Source organism: Rhineura floridana, chromosome 9 (genome assembly GCF_030035675.1).
Source record: "Rhineura floridana isolate rRhiFlo1 chromosome 9, rRhiFlo1.hap2, whole genome shotgun sequence".
Lineage (NCBI taxonomy): Eukaryota > Metazoa > Chordata > Lepidosauria > Squamata > Rhineuridae > Rhineura > Rhineura floridana.
Genome location: NC_084488.1, coordinates 41,606,402 through 41,630,336, shown reverse-complemented (window position 1 = coordinate 41,630,336; position 23,935 = coordinate 41,606,402). Strand labels below are relative to the sequence as shown.

Genomic DNA, 23,935 nt, shown 5'->3' with positions numbered 1-23,935 from the left:
TAGAACGGTTAGCAAATGAAAGTTGGTAGTTAGGTTGAGGGAGGGGGAGTATCTGCAGAGACAGAGGACCTATTAGGATGGTCCACCCTCAGAGGCAGATGAATCCAATTGGTTTCCAGATGGCTCTGGGGTATTTTCCAGCTGATATGACTGGCGCTTCTGTTGAAGCCCTGGTTGATTTATGGAATATGTACATGGTCCAGGCTATTGACACAATTGCCATGAGTGCTCTCTCTTGGTATGTAGAGCCCATTCAGCTCCTTAGTATACATGAGAGCTTAGTGCAATGAAACACACTGGAAGACAGCTTGAACGCAAGTGGAGAAAACTTCTAGACAAATGCAGTTGAAAACTGGTGAGTGCTTGTTATCAAGTCTGCTCACTGGCAGTGAAGCCAGTAAAGAAGATATACTTTGCTGCCTCCATTATCTCCTGATTATGCTGTGCAGCAGAGTTTTTCTGGGTTGTTCAGGACCTTTTACATTCTAGTCCAAATGAGGGGGTAGAAGCAACGGTGGCTCCTTGTGACCTGTTTACAAAGCATTTTGAGGGTAAAATTGCTTGTGTCCGCCAGGACCTTGACTCCACACTTATAACAAATGAGTATCAAGGGGTGTCCTGTTGTGTTGGATGAGTTTCAGTTAGTAGGGCTTGAGGATGTGGACAAGGTGTTTGGTTCTGTCCAGACAACCATATGTGCTCTTGCCCCTTGCTCCTCATTGCTGATAAAAACTAGTAGAGGAGAAACAGCTGGCTGGGCCAGGGAGGTGATTAATGCCTTCTTGCTAGAGGGGTGGTCCCTGCCTGTTTCAAGGAGGCGGTGATAAGACTTAAGAAACTCTCCCTGGATTCAGAAAATCTGAGTAACTATCAACTGGTGCTAATCTCCTTTTTGAGCAAGGTTCTCGAGCTCATGGTTGCAGATCAGTTACAGGTTCTTGTAGATGAAACCAATTTTCTATATCCATTTCAGCTGGGGTTTAGGTCTGGTTTTGGTATGGAAACTGCCTTGGTCACCTTGTATGATGATCTATGTCAGGAGAGAGACAGAGGGAGTGTGTCCCTCTTAATTCTTCTTGATCTCACAGCAGCTTTTGATATAATTGCCAATGGTATGCTTCTGGAGCGGCTAACCAAGTTAGGAATGAGCAATACTACTTTGCAGTGGTTCCAGTCCTACTTGGATGATGTCTTCAGAGGGTGATGCTTGGGGAATGTTGTTTGGCCTAGTGAACCTTCAGTGTGGGGTTCTGCAGGATATCCCCCATGCTATTTAACATCTATATGAAACTGCTGAATGGAATAATCCAGAGTTTTGGAACATACGCTCATGACACACAGCTCTACTTCTCCTTTACATTTGCAGGTATGGCAGTAGATTTGCTAGATCAGTGTCTTGCCTTGATAATGGGCTAGATGAGAGCCAATAAACTGAAGCTTAATCCAGATAAGACTGAGATACTGTTAATGGGTAGTTCCCTAGACTGGATGGATGGGGCATGGCCTGCTCTGGATGGGGCCACACTCCCTCTGAAGGAGCAGCTACATAGCTTGGGGGTACTCCTCAATCCATTACTGCCACTTGAGGCTCACGTGACTTCAGTGGCATGGAATACCTTCTTTCGCCCTATCTGGAGAGGGACAGTATAACTTCCGTTGTCTATGCTCTGGTAAACTCTAGGTTAGACTACTGCAGTGTGTTATATGTGTGACCGCCTTTGAAGATGGTTTGGAAATTGCAGCTGGTGCAGAATTTGGTGGTCAGATTGTTGACCAGAGTAAGTCAGTCTAAGCATATAACACCAATTCTGGCATTTCACTGGCTACCAATTAATTTCTGGGCTCAGTTTAAGTGCTGGTTTTGACCTATAAAGCCTCATGTGGCTCAGGATCCCAATGCCTCAAGGACTGCCTCTCCCCATATGAACCATTCCATACCGTGCGATCATCATCGGAGGCCCTTCTTCATATGCCCTTCCAGAGGGTGACAACCCAAGAAGGGGCCTTTTCAGTGGTGGTCCCCGGCTGTGGAATGCTCTCCCCAGGGAAGCACACCTTGAGCCTTCTTTATCCATTTTTAGACACCAGGCAAAGACTTTCCTCTACACCCAGGTCTTGGTCCCATGATGACCTCATTTAGTGGGGCAAGACTTGTATACCTGTCCTTTATTTGTATTTATTATGTTTGTTTTAATTTGGTTTTTAATTGTCAGAGGTGTTAATAGGTTTTATCGATTCTGTTGTTTTCAGTTAGTTGTGTAAGTCACTTTGGGTCACCTGGTGAGTAGAGTGACCCATCACCATCACCATCACCATCCCATCACCACCATCACCACCATCACCACCATCATCACCATCACCATCATCAATCTGTTCATTTCTGTAGTAATCCTCAACCTGAAAACTTCTATGGGAAGTTTTGTGTTCCTATGTACAAGAATAAATACACACAAACCTGACATTCACAAACTAGTAGAGCACTTCAACCTACTGGGCTACTCTAGTGGCCACCTGATGACAAAGTAACTTCAAAGGCAAATTCCTGCGTGAAACTACTGAATTGCAACTCATCAAAAAAATTTAGACCCAAATAAATGAAATTGGAGGTAATGGTTTACTGTCCCACTACAGATGTTTGTTTATTTTAATAAATTTATATCCTGCCCTTCCTCTCAGCAGGAGCCCAGGGTGGCAAACAAAAACACTAAAAGCACTCTAAAACATCTTAAAAATAAAATACTTTAAAACATATTAAAACAAAACATATTAAAATATTTAAAAAACAACTTTAAAAACATCTTAAAAAGCAATTCCAGCACAGACGCAGACTAAGATAAGATCTCTACTTAAAGGGCTTGTTGAAACAGGAAGGTCTTCAATAGGTGCCAGACAGATAACAGAGATGGTGACTGTCTAATATTTAAGGGGAGGGAATTCCAAAGTGTCGCTGCCACAACACTAAAGGTCAGCTTCTTATGTTGTGCGGAACTGACCTCCTGATAAGATGGTGTGTACAGGAGGCCCTCACCTACAGAGCGTTAATTATACTCAATAATGCTAAGGTGTTATCATCTATCACTACTGCTGTGAAGAGTCTTTTTGAATATACATGAACTCTAACTAAATTGTCCATTATTGTACTTTTGCATTCCATTGCCATTTAACTCCAACTTTTTCAGCTCTCCCCCTTTACATCCATATGTCTATATACCTAACAACTGAGAATTGCCCTCCCTGCATCTGATAAAGTACAATCTAATCAGTGAACACTTATGCCATAATAAAATTTGTTAGTCTTTAAGGTGCCCCCATGCCTCAATGTTCCCAGGCTTGTCAACTCCACCCCCACTTTCCTATGATGAGTGGGAAGGTTTGAAAGGGCTATTAAGCACATTTAGCCAAATGCACTTAAAAGCCTCCTTGTGATCAAAAACCTCTGATAGCTGGAGGCTTCTAAGACCACTCAGCCAAATACCTTAATATTAAACACATGAAAGTTGGGAGGGAAAGGGCCAGTGTACAGGAATATTAGGGGCAGGGCCACCACATGCCTCCCCGGTCCCCTGTGTACTTTTAGTCCTGGTGTGTTCAGGTTGAATGCCTGAAGAGGGCTACATAGAACAAATGGTGTGCCCTTTTAAGAACAGGTATTTCTATTGACTGGCATCGTAACTCTGTTCAGTGTATTCCAGGATGGTCAACTTGCGGGACTCCAGATGTTGCTGAACTACAACTTCCATCATCATTGGCCATGCTGGCTGGGACTCATGAAAACATCTGGAGGGCCACAGGTTAGCTACCCCTGAATTCTTCTTTATTTTGGTAAACCATGGCCAGTTAGGATACCTCTGAAAAGGCAAAGCAGGAGATTAAGGTGATGCCTCTCCCTTGTTTATCCCAAGCACCTGATATTCAGAGGTATACTACCTCTATAAGAAGCATTTTAATGTATCTGTTATGGCTAATTCCTGTTGACAGACAGATTTCATGGAGTATAGATCTTATCCCTCTTCTTCTTTTTAGAAGTAATTTAAATTAGTAGCTATCATTGCATCTTGTGGCAGTGAATTCTGTAAGTTAATTTATATGTTATGTGAGGCCTTTTGTCAGTCCTTAACCTATTGCTAACCTGTTTCACTGGGTGGTGTCTAGGGCTAGAAGAATGGAGCGAGATCTGCCTGCCTCCCCCCCCCTTCCTACTCCTGCCTCAATAGGGTACTGGAAAGTTGTAACACCATTATGTCTTTTATTTCCAGTTGAAAAACATGCAACTTTGTTTTGCTGGATGTTCTTGCAGATATAAAATTTCACTAATAACATCTCTTTTTAGAGTGTTTGAATGCTGCTGTTTTGTAGCACCCATCCTGTTGTGTGTTGCTCTGGTGATGATGTCTTAATAGAAGAATTTGGTTTCAAAAAGGAGGACACACCAGCGCTGATCTAAAATTTCCCATTTAGAAATGTATACTGGATCCTTGTCTAAATCATGAGCATATGTTTTCCTGTTTGTTTTTTCACATTACAATCTGTTCAAACTCACATGGGTTTTGTGATCTGAGGGCAACTGGGCATTAGATGATGGTTAATTTCACATTCTTTCTCATTTGTTCTTCCCAATTAATGGGGCCAAACCTCAACCAAATACACTTTTATCCTGCTTGGAATATTAGCCATGCTGTTCTCTGACCTGTTTGGACTATCAGGCATACTGTTCTTTGACCTCCTAACTGCAGTAATAATTGGGAACAAAGGAAAGATTTAACATTTTAGAGCTCCCTTGTGCAAAACAAGGTGAGGAAATGGCTGAAGCTGATCATAGGTTCCTTCTCGGAGTGTTCATCCTAATTAAAGTTGCTTCACACTGTTACAGGGAACCCTAGGATATAAAACAAAACTGCATTACCACTGCTTGCTTTTATTCAGAAGACTTTTGAATGTCAGAGAAGCTGCTCTGCAATCTTATTACATAATCTTTATCTAGCCTCCTCATAAGGGAAAATATACTGAAATAAGTGAAATCCTGATTAGGTGGTCTTGTGCTCATATTTTGTCACTGGCTATTTTCTGAGATAATGAGTTCATTATTTATTTGCTCAGTTTATTTCCTTTTTATACCACCACCCTGGTTTCCATTTTATTGATTGATTGATTGATTTGTTCGATCAGTTAACATGACACTTTACAGAGAATGGGAATGGACTGCCTTCAAGTCGATCCCGACTTATGGCGACCCTATGAATAGGGTTTTCATGGTAAGCGGTATTCAGAAGGGGTTTACCATTGCCTTCCTCTGAGGCTGAGAGGCAGTGACTGGCCCAAGGTCACCCAGTGAGCTTCATGGCTGTGTGGGGATTCGAACCCTGGTCTCCCAGGTCATAGTCCAACACCTTAACCACTATAGGCAAAAAGACAGGACCTTGCAATCTGTGTTTCAACAGTGGGGCGTCATCAGAAGATAACATAGGCCCAATGCAGATGACTGGTAAGATTTTCTGCCATGGTTTTGCTTATTCATAAAGTGTGGTGAGACTTCTTCCTGTCACAAATTCTAACATGTGGTAAAGGTTGGGGGCCTTAAGTGGTAGGACTTTACCACATTAATTACTTGATAAGTTGATGTTCAATATAACTAATCTGTGGCAGGTGATATCAAGTGGAGAAGTTATTTCCCTGAGCTGGAGAGCTTCACAGCTAGAACTGTCTTTTAATTAAAAACCTGCCTTCCTGATTTTTCTCAATTTTTTTAGATTTTAAGATTTCTATTCCAAATGTTCATGCATTTTTGAAATATTTAAATATTTGTAGTTATCAGAAGAACTTAAAATTGGGGGTGTTTTAACAGGTCTTTCTTAGCAAGAAACCACTGTCAACTTCTCCCAAGATTTAAGTAGCCGGGGGCAAGAACCAGGCTAAAGCTAATTCACACTGTCACTTGCCCAAGCCATTTAGTTCATAGGTGAGGAAGGATTTGAATCCATATCTTTCAGATTCATGTTGAACATGCTTTTCACTGCTCTCTAAGTGGAATTGGCCTATTAACGTTTAGCCTTGTCTCTCACTGTGGCATAAAATAAATGGGATATGGGAGGTGTGAGCCTGTGAGAAACATGAGGCACTCCATTGGTTTTGGGGGATAGGGGCATGAAGGCTTGTGATGTGTAAGGAATGAGCTGCAGTTTGCCTTCAATAAAAGCAAGGGAGCCAAGTAGATAGTATTTCTGCGCCAGTTCTCTGAGAAATTAGTTCAGATAGTCTCTTTTGGATGCATTTCATAGTTAAGTGAGCTCAAGTGTTTCATGTCATATCCTTTGTTTAGTACCATCAATGGATTTCATATGTACAAGACGATAAATGAAAATATGCATCACAGACTGTACACCGTAATTTCTTATATGGTAGTGGACCTAGCTGGGGAACAGGTGTCTAGCTCAAGTGGAGGCTTGTACTAGGCGCAGAGTCCAAGGACATCAGGTCACTTCTTGCTATCACCAGTTCCAGATTCAGGAAGCAAAGTCAGGTCAAGCAAAACTCAAATTCCAGTAAGGCAAGGTCAGACAAAGTCCAGATAGCTCCACATGGCACCTTAGCTGACAAGGTAGGTTTGAATGTTGCTCCAACAACCAGCAAGCCCACATAGAGCCTTAAATAGGACTGCAGCTTCCTTTCAGTAGCTAACCCTACCCCTGCTGAGTGAAGCAGGCTGTAGCCATTTTCCTCCCACTCTCTGCTCTGGGAAAAGTCTTTAAGCCAGTCCACCTCATCTCCTGCCCCAAACTCCAAATCAAAGTCCTGCCACAAGTCTTTATCTGGGGGCATCTTCTTCAGGACTAGCTGGTCTAGCCCACCCAGGTTGGCAGAAAGAAATCTTCTCTGTCCTCCCTCACCATCTCCAATGTGAATCATGGGTCCAAACAGAGGCAGGTAACCCTCCCAGTGTCTCTTGCCCTCCAAACTCACAGGGTGCTGGGTGCCTCTCACTGCTGGAATTTGCTCAGGGATTGCACTCATCATAGAAACTGCATCCCACCCTATAAGACTATTATGGGGCACCCAAGGGGCAAGGTCACTTGGGGATTTTATCTCACCCATCTCTCCAGGCACTGGGAGCTCCTCTTGGACTTACACTTCCATCTCAGGCTTCTCCTCCTGCACTTTTTCTTGCACATCCATCTCCCTAGATGCTGGGAGATCATCTCGCACACACGCCTCCAACTTTTCCTCCTGCACTTTCTCTTCTACAGCTGGCACACATGGGGTGAAGAAATCCATCAGCAGCTGATCTTCTCCAGCGTGTAGTTCAGCTTTCTCTAACGCCTTTTCTTCCTCCCGCATTGTTTCTTTAACAGCAGGCACACATGGAACAGAGAAATCTATCAGCAGCATCTCTTCTTCGACCTCTACCCCACTTACTTCCGAGGCCTCTTCCTGTTTATTTTTCAACCTGTCCTCCTTCAACTCTTGGAGCTTTACTTCCAGCTTTTTGGTGTCTTCTCCCCTGGCAGGCTCCTGGACAATCAACACTTCTTCCTCCGCTACTGACTGCAACCCCTTACAGTCCAAACCCTCCAGCTGCCCATCCACTTCCTGGATCTCTTTAGCCACCCCAGTCTGGGTGCTCTGCAGCTGCACTCCTGGGTCACTCTTTACCCATTGTAGCGGCTGATCAGGCAGGGCTCTCACCTCCTCAAATGGGGTCTCCTTTTCCCGTCCAAAGGTACTTCCCAATATCTGCCTCATTTGTTGCCAGTGCTCCTGGCGCTCTGGTTGCCTTTGTTGCTGGTCCTTCTGGCGCTTGCTTTGCCTTTGCTGCTGGTCCTCCTAGTGCATTTGCTGCAGACTATTCTCAATCCGTTCTACTTGCTGCTGGAACACCAATCTTAGCGAGGATTGCTGTTTCGCCCTCCATTTTGCCTCAGGCACACCTTGCTCCCAATGCTTCTTCCAGGAAACTCAATCCCACTTCTTACACCAGCATTGCACGCCACCCCAATCTCCGAGCGGTGAGATTTCCAAGGGCCCCTGCGCTCATCCTGAGTTTGGTTTCCTCGGGAAGAAAGTCAGTGGAGACTGTGGTGTCTTTATGAAATATGCTTTATTTATTTACACACATTCCAACCTGAGCTTAGGATGGAAGGGTTCAAGGCATCAGCAGTCCAATATCCAGCTTTTCCATCAGTGTTACAGGAGGCATCCTAAAGCCATGGTGCAGAGAGCTAGTCTCTCTGCCTGCCTCAAGTTCCCAGCCTTTCTCTGACACAACTCAAAACACACACCTCTCCAGGAGGGGGGGAGGCTGTCCTGAAGAGTTTCAATGACAAAAGTGTCTTCCTGGCCTATTCACCAGTTGCTGGGCACCTGATAGACCCATTAACAAACCTGGCCACCCTATTAGCTTAACAAAAGAAACTCATCTGACCAGCAGAGCAAGTTTCTCACCCCAAGGCACAGGATTCCAAATTGGAGGCTCAAAGGGGACTCATAGAAATTATCCATTTCAACCCCCAAACTCACAACAATATTAACTTGGATCTTACTTCATGTGCAAAGTGTGTGTGTGTGTTTTAGTTTTTGGTTTAAAAGTGCAACAAGTCCTGCAAATCAATGAACCTTGAAGCTTCTGCATGTAATCATAGTGTTTGATTTGGCCTGGCAAGAGGTCTGAGGAGGAAATTTAAGTCAATTGACCTTTGTTGCAACCTGAAAAATTTGGAGGATTTTTAATTGGGAATCCAAACCAGCCTGTGCCCCACCTCTGACTTGCAGTATTAGCAATGGACTACACTGCAGATTGTTATATCCCTCCCTCAGTCCAACCTATACTGTGAAGATAAAAGCAATGGATAACGTTGCATAGCTGTTGTGTAAGCTATTATCTGGGCTTCAGATGAACCCTCAGCCTGCAACAGGGGTTTAGTATCTTTGGACAGCACTACAGTGTTGTTTTGAAACTATTCAGATCCTGACCTGCAAGACTGAATGTGAATTACACAGCAGGGCTGTCCTAAGCTTCTCTCTCCAACAGCCCATTCCAGCCTGGACATATGGTGACAGTGAACAGCATTTGCTTTATAATTTGCATTAGCAGGGTTATTTTTAAATGTTTCACACTAAATTAGAATTGAGTTAGACAGTATAGGAACTCTCTTGCTTCTACCTTTTTTGGTTTTTAGGGATGGGTGACATTGGCACACTGGTGCCCAGTCCCAGCTATATAAAAAAAAATGTTGGCGATGCAAAACACTTTATTTATTTATTTATTCAATTAACTGATTGATTGATTGATTTGTATCCCGCCCTTCCTCCCAGCAGGAGCCCAATAACAGTGACATGCAGTATAATTTTTGGTCTTGCCCCCAAATAAGAATTTTTTGGACAGCCCAAATGAGAGAAATTCAGATTATAACAGGATATGATTTATCAGTAGATCTTTTAGTTATACTTTTTGGCAGTGTTGAAGATTTACAGTGCAATCCAATACATGTCTACTCAGAAGTAAGCTCCCTTTGGTTCAATGGGACTAACTCCCAGGTAAGCATCTATTTTCCACCACCTTTTTTCCCGGCATACTGGATGCTGAGATAGAGGGCCACGGGAGGGAACAGAACAGGACCTGAATATTGCGTATGTCCCCCCTCAGCCCCTCTCCTTGCATACCCCCGGAACCCCACTTTTTCAATCCTTACACCAGCTTCTACTGGCTCCCCTGATGCTGGACTGGGCTTTCCTGACAGACCTCCAGCTGCACCAGGTGAGGAGCTTATGCTGGCATAGCCTGGCTGAGTTGGGACCCAGCCAGCTTAGTTGGAGGTCCACTATATCCATTTCTCCTCAGCTTGGCGTAAATAGCAGTTGGATTGTGCCCTTAGAAGACAGAGAAATGGTGATACACCTACTAATAGCTGCCCACATGGCAAGCAGTTATAGTAAGAAAAAACCCTAACGCACCATGATTTGGAGGACTGAATACTGAGAGTCTGAGAAGTGGTTCAAATTATAAAATAAAATTAACCAGTATTGTCAGGGTGAGGCAAGGAAGGGAACAACATAATCATCTTATTTCTTTATTATGTAATGAAGCAATAAGATGCAAGATAATGTTGACATACACTTTATTGGGAATATTATAATCATATATATACATTTTTATATTGGGCCTAAATTTATTTTTTCTACCCTTTCTTTCTTACTCAGATTATGTATGCATATATATGTAATGAAGAATAGTATTTTATTTTTATTAATTTACTATTTTTTGTATTATAATTTTTGAAATAAGAATGTCTCATATATATCAGAATGACAAGCAGGTAGAAAAAATATTGGATTATTTCAATGGACAGCTCTTGATTCTATCCCAAAGGACATTTTTAAAATAGTTTCTCGGTGTGAACCAGACAATGAGATGGTTCTCTCAGTCTTTTCCGTTCTATGTCTGTCTCTCCTTCCTCCATCCTCCTTTCCAGGATGCTCCATTGCATTTCCTCTCCCCCTTTTCCATCCCATCAAGTCAGTGTTCCATGCCAATTGAGCATGCTCAGTCCTCATTGAACTGTTTTTGGATCCTCCCTGGCCCCTTTAGCAATTTCATTCTTTTAAAAAACGTACTTCTGCAAATCTTGGACTTACTCAAAATCCACAGTGCATGGATGGTGTGGTTTTGGCTGCAAGAGCATAAAATGAAGGGGGAATTATTAAATTAACAACTGACCTTGGTTTTAATAGCTTTGCTTTCAATTTTAGTTCATAAGAGCCGAAACATGCATCCTATATTTGTTTACTCAGAAGCACCCCACTACTCCCACTGGGATTTATTCCCAGGTAAATATGTACTGAAATGCAACCTAACTCTGCACTCCTAATCCTAATTACTTGGAAGTAACAACAACTAAAATAAGTTGTATTTACTTCTGAAATAGTGTAATTAAGAGCCTAAGAATTCCCCTGCTGGATGAGAACAAGGTCAGCTTATTCAGAATATATATTTGCTTTAGATGGTGGTCTGTGTGCAAGGGGGAGTTGAGAAAAGGAGGGAGGAAAAGATAGGGAAAAGGGGTGAAGATGAAAACAAAAAGGGCTGCAGAATAGGGGGTGGCTTCATAATTGGGTGGAAGATGAAAAGTGTACTTAGTAGTTGCAATGTGTGGGAGAAGGAAGATTCAGGAGGTTGCCATGGGGTGGTCTCTGTGCAAAGGGGGACTGCAGAAAAGGAGGGGTAGGAAAAAGGGGGTGAAGGTAAAAAGCAGGCCTATAGAAGAGTTTTGTTGTTAATTGCCTTCAAGTCAATTATGACTTATGATGACCCTATGAATCAGCGACCTCCAAGAGCATCTGTCATGAGCCACCCTGTTCAGATCTTGTAAGTTCAGGTCTGTGGCTTCCTTTATGGAATCAATCCATCTCATTTGGCCTTCTTCTTTTTCTACTCCCTTCTGTTTTTCCCAGTATTATTGTCTTTTCTAGGGAATCATGTCTTCTCGTTATGTGTCCAAAGTATGCTAACCTCAGTTTCATCATTTTAGCTTCTAGTGACAGTTCTGTTTAATTTGTTCTAAAACCCAATTATTTGTCTTTTCCGCAGTCCATGGTATGTGCAAAGCTCTCCTCCAACACCACATTTCAAATGAGTTTATTTTTCTCTTATCCACTTTTTTCACTGTCTAGCTTTCACATCAATACATAGAGATCAGGAATACCATGGTCTGAATGAGCCTGACTTTAGTATTCAGTGATACATCTTTGCATTTGAGGACCTTTTCTAGTTCTCTCATAGCTGTCCTCCCCAGTCCTAGCCTTCTTCTGATTTGTTGACTATTGTCTCCATTTCGGTTAATGACTGTGCCAAGGTATTGATAATCCTTGACAAGTTCAATGTCCTCGTTGCCAACTTTAAAGTTACATAAATCTTCTGTTGTCATTACTTTAGTCTTCTTGATGTTCAGCTGTAGTCCTGCTTTTGTGCTTTCCTCTTTAACCTTTAACTTTCATCAGCATTCGTTTCAAATCATTACTGGTTTCTGCTAGTAGTATTGCATATCTTAAATTATAGATGTTTCTCCCTCCAATATTCACACCTCTGTCATCTTTGTCCAATCCCGCTTTCCTTATGATATGTTCTGAGTATAGACTAAACAAATAGGGTGATAAAATACACCCCTGTCTCACACCCGTTCTGATTGGGAACCAGTTGGTTTCTCCATATTCTGTTGTTACACTAGCCTCTTGTCCAGAGTATAGGTTGCACATCAGGACAATCAGATGCTGTGGCACCCCCAATTCTTTTAAAGCATTCCATAGTTTTTCGTGATCTACACAGTCAAAGGCTTTGCTATAATCTATAAAGCACAGGATGATTTTCTTCTGAAATTCCTTGGTCCGTTCCATTATCCAATGTATGTTTGCAATATGATCTCTGGTGCCTCTTCCCTTTCTATAGAAGCTGGGATAATTTCACAGTTGGAAAGAAATTCAGCAGGTAAAGTGTCTTGTGATGGGAAGATCGGGGGGGTTGGCAAGCTGAGTGAGTCGGGGGAGAACCCCTCCAGTATGTATATGTACACTATGTTCAACATAGTTGAATTGCATGAGAAGTCTTACCTTTGTCATTCCTCAACTTAGAACTGCATTGTGATACTAAAGTTGGATTTCAGATACTGTCACTTACATTTTTTGCAAGAGCTGGCAACCCATAACTTCATGTATAGTAACATTCCCTAAGCATCTGAGGCATGCTGGTTGTTCCTTAGGTGTTTAGAGCCAAGCATGTTTGTAAGAAGGCGTGCAGAATCAGAGCTAGTGTTTTTGTTAGCATACAGTCAAAAACGTTTCTAATTTGAGTTTATTTATATATTTATATGGATATTAAACTTTGTAGTGGCCTTTTAGGGTTTGAATCAGGTTTGCTCATGAATCTGAAGTGCACAGTCCAACGTCTGTTTCTGTCCCGAGCTTCATTCAGTAATTAATCCAAAACAAGCATGTTACTTATTAATTGAGACTGCTAAATTAATTCCCTTCTGCAAGATCTGATAATGAGCACTACAAAAGTGTATAAAAATAGAGCTGGGACAGACTGAATGTTGAATACTTGATAAGGTTGGTCAAAGACAAGAATTCCTTTACAGCTCCTCTGTCAAGAATTGGTTATATATTAAGTTGTGATCTAGCTCTCTCTTTTGCATTTGCTCTCTGCTTAATGGTTTCCTGTATTGGAAGTACTTAATTTTTTCCTTGACAATTGAACATTAATATGTGTTTTTTTTAATAATATGTTTTTAACCCTTTTTTAAAAGATGTTTTTAAAGCTTTTTTTAAAAAAACGTTTTTAACGTTGTTTTGTTTTAATGTATTTTAAGGTCTGTTTTTATGATGTTTTAAAGTGTTTTTAGCATTTCTGTTTGCCGCCTTGGGCTCCTTCTGGGAGGAAGGGCAGGATATAAATCAAATAATAAATAAATATATAAATAAACATTATTGATTGGCTTCCCAAGTTTTTGGCTTCCCTAAGCAGCTCTGTGCTTTTTTTCAATCTAAAAGCCACATCACACAGCATAAAATGGAAGGCATTTGTGTTTAGAAATTTGTAGCCAGTGTGAGAGCCAGTGTGGTGTAGTGGTTAAGGTGTTGGACTATGACCTGGGAGACCAGGGTTCGAATCCCCACATAGCCATGAAGCTCACTGGGTGACCTTGGGCCAGTCACTGCCTCTCAGCCTCATGAAAACCCTATCATAGGGTCGCCATAAGTCGGAATCGACTTGAAGGCAGTACATACATATACTACATTTGTGTAGATCCCACATGTTTGTATATTGCTGTGTTTGGTCATGGTGGACATTTGCTGTAGTTTGGAACAAGGTTTAGATTTCTGTTTGGCGTGGGTTGACCTCCACTGAACACTCTATCGTGGCCCAAGCCACTACATAAGTTTAAGAGAACAAAATGATGTTTGGATATGCCCAGAGTCTTTGGAATAGGGTAGGAAAAAAATCTAATATTGAAAAGTGTTTACAGAAGAATTCAGACCAGTTTTTTTTAAAATCTATGTTCATGCATATTTCATCCCAGTGGGCCAGTTGCTGGACTCCTCCACCTCAAAGGAGCCACTTTAACAGGTGTTCAGGGCTACCCACCTGTCCATTACCTGACATCATCACAATGTCAGATGACCAATTTTCATTTGAAGTGCAGCTTGAACTCAAGCCGCACTGCAAAGAGATATCCAACAGGAGCTTGAAGCCACCACCAGTCAACTGACTGGAGTGCCAGTGTGGTGTAGTGTTTAGAGTGTTGGACTAGGACCTGGGACAAAAGGGTTCAAATCCCCATTCAGCCCTGAAGTTTGTTGAATGAACTTGGGCCAGCCACAATTTCTCAGTGTAATATATCTCACAGAGTTGTTGCGAGGATAAAATGCAGAGGGAGAACTATGTCAACCACATTAAGAGGAAAGGTGGGATATAAATGTAATAGTAAATAAATAAATAAATAAGGAATGTTGTCGTCAAGCCCTGCTTTTGGCATGGATCAGCTAGACTCAGGAGTTCCTGACTGAAAACTCTGGAGTGTAGCCGATTTCAGCAGGGCTTGGTCGCTGCTGATCGACTGATCAAACCCCTTTTCAGCTGGGATCTGCTTTACTTGGAGCTCTGACTGGGCAAGCTGGAGTCTTGTTCTTTTATAGCTGCATCTTTACCTGGCTCACATCTGGCATATATGATGTTGGGCAGGTGGTGTGGCTTCGGGAAAACAGTCTTGTGAGCCAAATTAGGACCATTGCTTGGCCAAATTTGGTTTGTGGTCTGGAGGTTCCCCACCACTGGTTAAACTGTGATTAATGAGTACAAACCAGGATGAAACTGTGGTTTCCGATTGTGGTTTGGTCTCAATGCACAGTTCCCTGAAGTCGGATGTCATACAGAACTGTGGTTTCTTCAAAACGGAAAACAACTCTGTGAGAGAAGGAAGGAGCACATGAGCTCAATGCTTACTATGTCTCATGGTCATAATGGAAATCATGGTACATTGGAACCAAACCTCGATATCTCTTGACCTATAAACCAGCCTTGTATTTAACAATTCACCATAGCCATAAGAGACAAATCCCATGCAGGTAAGTGGGCCAGCGAAGGAGGGATTGGGTTTCTCCATCCCTCCTCCACCAGGCTGAGTAGGAAGTGATGCCAGTCTTTCAGTTCCACCCCTGCTCTTCCAGTTCTATACAGCTTTTGGGGAGCTTTTTACTAGCCTGCTTGTTTATACTGGTTTCAGCTGCAGTCCTAACCCTGCTTAGCTAGGAGCCAATTGAATTGCATAGGATTTAATTTTGAGTAGCGATGGTTAAGACTGTGCTGTTAGTTACACTCAGGATGCTGAGATTTATTGTTTTCTTGACTGAGAGTTCTTGCAATTCATTTGGTTCTGAAAAGAGACAATAGTTTCCTTTCCCACTACAGATGTTAATTAACCCTGCATTATCAAACTGATTGTTTTATCACCGTTCACTGCTAATGTAAAGGGTTACTGTGCTTATTTTGGATATTTATTATTAATATTTATTAGTTACATTTATACCCTGTCTTTCTTTCACCATGGAACCCAAGGCAGCATACATGTGGTTCCCAGGCGGTCTCCCATCCAGGCACTGACCAGACCCAGACCTGCTTAGCTTCAGCAAGGTGGTGGGCCTCATGTGCCTTCAGACCATAGCCTGGGACCATGCTCTAGAGGTTATTGAGTTATCACTATCAATGGACTAGAAGTCAAACCACACCAATGTATTGTGGGGAGGTGCACACTGTCACTTTTGTGGTTTATACAGAACTATTAGTTCTAGTTTGTAAAGAAATAATGGCTCTCTGCCCCAAAGAGCTTACAATATAAAAAATAAGAATGAAGAAGGCAATAGGGAGTGGAGGGGGTGCCAGTTCCTAGTCAAGCACTCTGATCACTGCACCACATTGGCTGTACCTTTAACCCAATGGTTGCTAACCTTTTTGGACTAGAGGGCACGTTTCAAATTTTGGGATAGTGCCGGGGGCACCAGTCACAAAATAACTGCCATGGGTGTGTGTCATAACACAAAATGGCTGCCTTGGGGGAGCATGGCATTACATAAAATTAGAGTCATGGTGAAGCTTTCCCATAATTGTATTTCCATACTGGAAAAGGCTTGACCTGTTGAATTTCTGCCTGCAATACAGCTGTCAAAGGCACACAAACCCTGTTTTCCTCCAGTGATAGCCCTAAATCAAAGCTTAGTCTGCAATCTTGTACCCACTTACCTGGAACTCAGCCTCTTAAACACAAAGCAACTTAAGGTATAGATACATTGAAAATGCATCCATGATCTTTAGCTCCTGCAAAGCAGGACACATTTATTTATTTATTATTTTTAAAACTTATATACCGCCCGACTAGCAATAGCTCTCTGGGCGGTGAACATAGATACAATAAAATACAATATAGTACAAAACATCACAATCTAAAATCAAATTTCACAATCTAAAAACAGCATAGGCTAAGATCAAATTACAAACATTACAATCATTAACAAAAAATTAAAATGCCTCGGAGTAGAGAAAGGTTTTAACTTGGCGCCGAAAGGATGATAGTGTCGGCGCCAAGTGGACTTCCTCGGGGAGACTATTCCATAGTTCGGGGGCCACCACTGAGAAGGCACATGCCTAAGCCTCTCTGCAAATTTCTCACATTTGCTTTTTTTGGGGGGGGGAAGGGAATTCTGTAATATTTACCCACACTTACTGTGTAGTAGTATTTGCAGAAGGTAATTTCTAGGCAATACGTGAACTCAGGCAAACCCAGCACAGGAAAGATGCATCTTGATTGCTATGGAAACAAGGAAGGGCAAACTATGGAGATTCCAAGGACTAGGAGAATAAAAGAAGCAGGTGAAGTGCAAAACAGCTCTTTAGCACCCCGTGATTCCTATTGCCTACTGTCCAAACAACTCACTTACCAATCACAACTCTGACTCATTGGCTAATAACACTGACAGGTGCGAGCAGCCAAGCTGGCTCATTTCACAGAAATCATTTAGAAGGGAGCACATTTTGCTCCATAATACAGTATTCTGTTTAGGAAGGTTAGAGGCCTACTTTAAAAAAAAGAAAAGAAAGAAAGCTCATATTCTGGCCTACCTACTGGGGGTGCCACTGAAGCTCTTCACAGGCGCCATGGCAACAACCCCTGCTTTCTCCTTTCTCCTTAGTCCTTGTTTTGTAACTTTTATAGCTCTGTGATATTCTCCCTGAGGTCAAGTAGAAGGAACATACTTGGTATTCTAAATGTGGATTTATTATAGATTTGTATAAGGACATTATCATGCTTGCTGTTTTATTTCCGTTTTATTTCCAATTTATTTCCTAAGAACTCCAAACTCTGCTTTTTTTCTTTTCGGTTCCTCAGCACGCTGAGCTGTTGTTTTCAGCAATCTTTTTACTATGACCCCCATCAGCAGATTGTTACATTCCACTCTATGAATTGTCTTTCAGTATTATTTTTATTCAGCCAGATTCTTGGAGAAATGAGGAAAGACGGGGATGTAGAGAGCAAGGCAAGGCTGGGTCCAGTAAGCAGGGGCAACAGTGATGGCAGCAATAGTGCTGCTACTTCTCAAGCCATGGGGCAACCCTGACAGGGTAGGACTTACCACATAGTGGAAGGCCTGTTAATGTGTTACTCCTGTGTAGGAAATAACTCTGTTGACAGCAGAGTAGGGCTCTGATTTTAGCCCTGCCCCTACTGTTGCACTTAATTGTCTGCAGAGAAACTTAAACGTGTGAGCACCTACTCCTATGCAGGGGCTCTGCACAATCAGGACACCCAGTTTTGTAGGTGTCCTGATTGCATGGTGCCCTTAAAAGTGAGTAGGTGTTTGCACATTGGAATTTCAGATAACAACCAAGCGCAACAAGAGGTTATTGTAGGAAGACAACCCAGAGTGGAGCTAAAAGTGCAGTCCCCGTCATGACCTGCATACAGCAGCATACTGTATAAGCAGACCTCTGTTCTGATCTGTTATTGTTGAAGAGCCTTCCTTGTTGGCCATACCAATTCTCTTCTCTCCTTTGGTCAAAGTTTGAGTGAAAGGTCAGAGGGGTGAAAGGGCCGAATCCTTTTCGAAAGCCCTCAAACTCCAGTTTCTGTAGATATTACGGGCTCACATCATGACAAACTATGGAATATGTTGGTAGACCTTCCCCCAGCCAGGACCAAGCTATTTCTGCCCCTAAACATCTTACTGCAATTATTTATTGGATGTTTGGATTAGGATAGTACTACAGTGGATTCTCTTAACAGAAGAATTTGTCATCTGGGTTTAGATGTGATGATGTCAGGCCAATTTACTTATATTCAGGTCTGATCCAATCACATATAAAGTGAGGACTGGTCCAATTTTTGGAGCTAAAGAGGTGACTGCTGACCTTCCTATAGCATCTTTTTTCCAGCTGAGTTTAAGTTCAGCTATAGAAAAAGGTGCTGTGGGGAAAGAAGTGACAAGTAACCGGGGGGGGGGGGTTAGCAACTACTCTACACATTCCTTTTGTTCTAACCCCCCCCATCCACTTCCACTTTCAATGTATAGAGGGCAGACCTAGGATTAGACAAATGAGCATAGCATCTTTTTTGGCTATAAGAAAAGACAGATATTGAAGGTTTCCTTGAATCTTTTTAGACATATCAGACTTACTTTTTTTTAGCATCTCACTCTTGCCATTGTGTCTTAAACAAGCCTTTCTCACTCTTTTGAAAGTGGAGATATTGAACAGTGACATTTCTGAATTACTTTGCCTAATCTTCTGCATGTTTATGTCTAGCAAAAAGGCCATAATCTTAATTCAATTACTTTCTGGTTTTGTTTTCAGGTTAACAAAGCCATTATCCTTTGCAGACTGTGTTGGAGATGAGCTACCATGGGGATGGGAAGCTGCATACGATCCTCAGATTGGTGTCTACTATATCGACCACATAAACCGTAAGTGTTTTCTCTAAGTGCTTTATTGATTATATTAGAATGCTTAGCCAGATTAGACTCTGTTGTTAGACTCTTAACAAGAACATGAAGAGGAAGGATTTTTTATGAGACAGTTGAAACTCCCCACAGCAATTATTTTAGTACTTTTCTTTTAGCATGTGTTTTAAATTGCTTTTTTAAAATGTGTTTTTAAATTTGTATATTTGCTTTTAACGTTTTAAATTGTTGTAAACTGCCCAGAGAGCTTCAGCTATGGGGCGGTATACAAATGCAATAAATAAAATAAATAAAAATAAGAAAATAAACTGTCTACTACTTCTGCTTTTCCCCCACGTTTTTTTTTTAGTTCTCTTATATCCTTCTGTCTGTCAAGGACACTTAAAATTGAGATTTTCAAAATGGAGATCTGAATTGCACAGGATTGGCTGTTAACCTTCAATCTCTGTGTTGTTAATTAAAACATTCCGTTTTTCTGTTTATGCAAACATAAGGAATAACTCCCCTTTTTTGCCAAAACTTAAAATTCTAATTGGTTCCACTATAAGCCAGAAACACAAAGCCCAAAAGATGATGGAACACTATTCAATAAATATATTCATAGGAAATTGCATTAAAGTTAAATATAACCATAGATTCATAATTGCTTTAATGCAGTAGTTTTCAAATTGAGGGATCCTCAAAGTGAAGGTGAGTAATGGCAAGCCGGCTTCAGAGAAAGCCAGCTTGCTCACAAATGTCAATCTTTTGTTGGCTTGTGTGTTGTTGTGTGAAACAGCATACATTACGTTGGAGTTAAGTTGAGCAAGAAAACGTCTTCAGAGCATGTTAAGAGTCTTTATTGAGACATTAAGGCCAGAGGCTTAAGAGTAAATACATGTAGAGATTCTTCAGTCACCCCCCCTTCTGGGACATCTCTCTCCATAGATGAACACAAAAGACAGCCTCTCAGCTCAGAGGTATAATTCAGAAGAGAACAACACATAGTCTCTGTTAGAACTTTCCCAGTCGCTATCAGATGGCTACCATAGCAATGACCCTGGCATTCCGTTCCAAGACAGAGCATAGACATAACTCCCCCTTAACCACAGTTACGTCTTCACACTTGCAGGCTTCATGGAAAACTACTAGAGACAGTAATGCCTACTGGTCACCAGCCCAACAGCTTCCCTTTTTTCCATTAAGACTGCAAAATACACATGAAATACATCTCCATAATACATAGTCATACAGTCATACATTTCTACAATACCTCTTGCAATACATTTCAGTACATTGCATTTTCAGTTCAGTACAGTTCAAACTTACATCTCAGTACAGTTTAAAACTTTATTCACTCAAACTTTGGTTCAACACATGTCAAATAAAGTGTCTCAGGATCCATGTCTACAACTTTATTCATTCCAGGACTTGTTATTAATCCCACAGTAAATCGTGGAGCGTCTTAAAGGAACCAGAGCCTCGGCTCTCTCTGCCCCCCATTTGTGCTTGTGCTTGGCACAACCTGCGCAGGAGCTTCCATTTCCTCAGCTTTTCGTTTCTTTGATCTGCGTTTTCCAGAAATGAGCTCATTCAAAGCATCTCTGAGAGGAATTTGTGTACCTTCCACTTTAACGTTAACATCTGGCTGAAATTTCTGTGATCGTGTTCGTGTTTCATTTGTTCCTGTAAGAAGGACTGTCTCCCTTTGATCCCAAGGCTTTTCTGAGACTTTAATGCTTCTGCTCAGAATTAACTGCTGTGTTTCTGGATACCAAACTTTGAAATATGCATTCTCTTGTGCTCTAGGTGCACGTTTGCCACGTCTCTTACCCTGTGGCTTGTAAAAACGGCTGCAATGCACTCTTTCAGGCATCAGCCTGACTGCATTACATGAATACTGTGGCTGTGTGCTTTTAACAGCTGTCTTCTTACAGCTCTGGCGGTCATTCCCTTTCCGCCCCATTAAACTCAAGGCATTAGCACACTTCACACCCACGGTCATTTTAAACTGCCCTTGTGTCATGAAACCCTGACAGACAACATTTTCTCCTCTTTGCACCCAACATTTTCCTTTATCAAACCAGACTGAAAATTGACAACTCACCAGTTTTCTCACAGATAAAATATTATGAGCCAATCCTGGAACGAACAAACATTCTGACATTAGTCCAAGTTTGTCAAACTTAACCAGACCACTTGCTTTTACGGATTTCCGTGATCCATCAGCAAGTAAAACAAAGTCCTGCTCATTTGTAGATGTGTAAAACAGACTCCTGTCTTTAATTAGTATATGGCTTGCTCCGCTGTCGACAATAAAGTTAATTTGTTCCAAGTCTTTAGACTTCTGTTTACAAACAAAGTTCACACTTCCCTGCTTCAAGCCTCCGTCCCTGGAGTTTCGCTTGACTGGACAATCTTTACGGAGATGCCCACAGGCCCCACAGGCAAAACAAGACTTCAGCCGCTGCTGCTCCCGCTTGTTTTCCTGTCTGCTTTCGGCAGCCTGCTCCGGTTCGGCACATTTCTCCTCCTTGTTTCTGACAGCTTCCACCGGCTGGGCTCTCTGCGCCTCCTGCCTCCGCTGCCATTCCTGGGACAAATCCTGCAACGCATCCCACGTCTGTTTAGCCGACGGCTCATCTCTCACACACATCAGTTGAGAATCCGATAGAGCCAAGATTATAAACACCTGCGCCCTCTGGTCTCGACGCTTCCAGGCCGCGGTCAATACCGCCGGGGTTTTTTCCTCAATCACGTCCCATAAATCCTCTGTTATCAGCAAAGCCCGCATCCTCGGCTTCCAGCTGCCAAAATTCTTTTCATTAAGTTGTTCCATCGGCAAGCCTCCCCCAGACAGGTTTACAGCCATGTTGCTCACCTCCGTCTGGTACAATCAATCAAGCTGCCCTCTCTGGAACTCCGTCTGCCATTCAGACCAGCAACTTACTCCGGTGTAATGCGCTGTGGAGCGTAACCATCCTCTGCTACCACTGTTGGCTTGTGTGTTGTTGTGTGAAACAGCATACATTACGTTGGAGTTAAGTTGAGCAAGAAAACATCTTCAGAGCATGTTAAGAGTCTTTATTGAGACATTAAGGCCAGAGGCTTAAGAGTAAATACATGTAGAGATTCTTCAGTCACCCCCCCTTCTGGGACATCTCTCTCCATAGATGAACACAAAAGACAGCCTCTCAGCTCAGAGGCATAATTCAGAAGAGAACAACACATAGTCTCTGTTAGAACTTTCCCAGTCGCTATCAGATGGCTACCATAGCAACGACCCTGGCAGTCCGTTCCCAGACAGAGCATAGACATAACTCCCCCTTAACCACAGTTACGTCTTCACACTTGCAGGCTTCATGGAAAACTACTAGAGACAGTAATGCCTACTGGTCACCAGCCCAACATCTTTCCCTACATTGCACAACCACAGGGAAATGTATGTTTTCTAGGATAAATATGGGGCTACAGTGAGGCTCAATAGACATGATCAGCACCCCACATAAACTGTCTGCCTCAGAACTTGACCCATAATTATCTGCCATAGGTAGGAGTTTCTCAGATAACAAGTTGATGTCCCAAGTCCAGAAACGCTACACTCAATTAAACCACTTCTGATTGTATGAGGGGGTTGCCAGGATGTAAAAAATTCAGAAGTCACTGATTTAATGACAGAGAAGGGTCCCAAAATTTGGGGTTGGGGAGGAAGTGGAAGCTCCACTGCATGAGCAAAAGTCTGCTTGCATAGTGTTTGATGCAACCCAATGTAACTGCTTACTACTTTTCATTTAAGAATTTGTTGTCTATACTGCTATTACCTATTTCAAAAGTAGCCGTCAGTTTAACTTACTTGGAACTATCTGTGTTCTGTTTAAATCTTTATTTTTTTATTATAATAATGCCAATTTTGGAAGAGTAACCATACTAGTCTGTCATAGTAAAAAAGGAAAAGAATTTCCTGAGGAGTATATATGTTACATTGGTGTACACTCAACAGAGAGAGCAAAACATTCTTCATGTGTGTACATCATAACTTGTGAAAGAGCCTACACATGTATGCATGTAGGTTTTTCATGTTGTGATGATCACATGCAGCAAGGACAGGTGGAGTCTGCAGGCATCCCCCCCGTATGCACATTTACATGTGAAATGTGTATAGTCATGCAGCTGAAATTTTATCACTGAGCATCTGATATAGTAGTGAAATAGTAATGAAATATCATATTAAAATTAAACCAGGCTCCAAGGGACTGCAGCAATCTTGCCTGTTTAAAATAGTGCACTAGCAGAAAAATGCTTGAGTAAGAAATGGATAAAACATTTCTGCTCGAATTAACCTTGATAAATATTAGAAAGTGGCTTGCTAAAATAATAATGGTTTATCTGAAGGGGATGCTGTGGAGAAAGAAGAGCCATGGACCAGGTATTGATTATTATCCCAGATAATAATGGGACAGGATCATGGATTAGGGCTTACCCTAGAAATAAGATTAAAACTGTAACAATATTGAGTGTTGTGTTGTGTGCTAAAATAAATTACATGTCTAAAAACCCATGCTTCAGGATTCAAGGTTCAAGAAACAAACAAGATATGGGCCATGCCTATGACAGCCTATCTGGAACCTGGTTACACACTGCATGTGTTACTGGCCACACTTCATTGGAAAGCAACAAAATACAAATATTTGTAATGAAATACCCCTTCTCCTGCTGTGGGCTGCTTTCTTCTTTTCCTTTCCTTTCCTTTCCTTTTTGATGGTGGTGGTGTTGTGGTAGGTTTTTTTGGTAAATGTGTTTTCAGGAAGGTGGTGGAGTGGGTATGCTTTTGTTTAGTTGAACTGGTTTTTCCTCATTGTTTGAAACTGAGGAATCAGGTACTTAATGCTCTTTTAGTGGTATATTAATCCATGTTGACATAGCACTTTTAGTGAAACTTTACTGGAGTGCAGGAGACATCAGGGAT

General features: G+C 41.9%; 1 protein-coding gene across 9 annotated transcripts in view; it reads left to right on the top strand.

Moving 5' to 3' along the window:
- The window catches only part of WWC2 (WW and C2 domain containing 2), a 216,478-nt gene that overhangs the window by 62,333 nt on the left and 130,210 nt on the right, over positions 1-23,935 (top strand). For 6 of the 9 annotated variants that reach the window (XR_009757799.1, XM_061583908.1, XM_061583907.1 and 3 more), the window contains exon 2: positions 18,884-18,993. Coding sequence is in view for 5 of the 9 variants with exons in the window: in XM_061583908.1 (XP_061439892.1) it covers positions 18,884-18,993 (110 nt within the window). In the remaining 4 variants the exon portion in view is untranslated. Of the gene's footprint in view, positions 1-3,682; positions 3,792-18,883; positions 18,994-23,935 lie in introns of all 9 variants that reach the window. The other 3 variants (XM_061583909.1, XM_061583917.1, XM_061583910.1) reach the window with 2 other exon arrangements.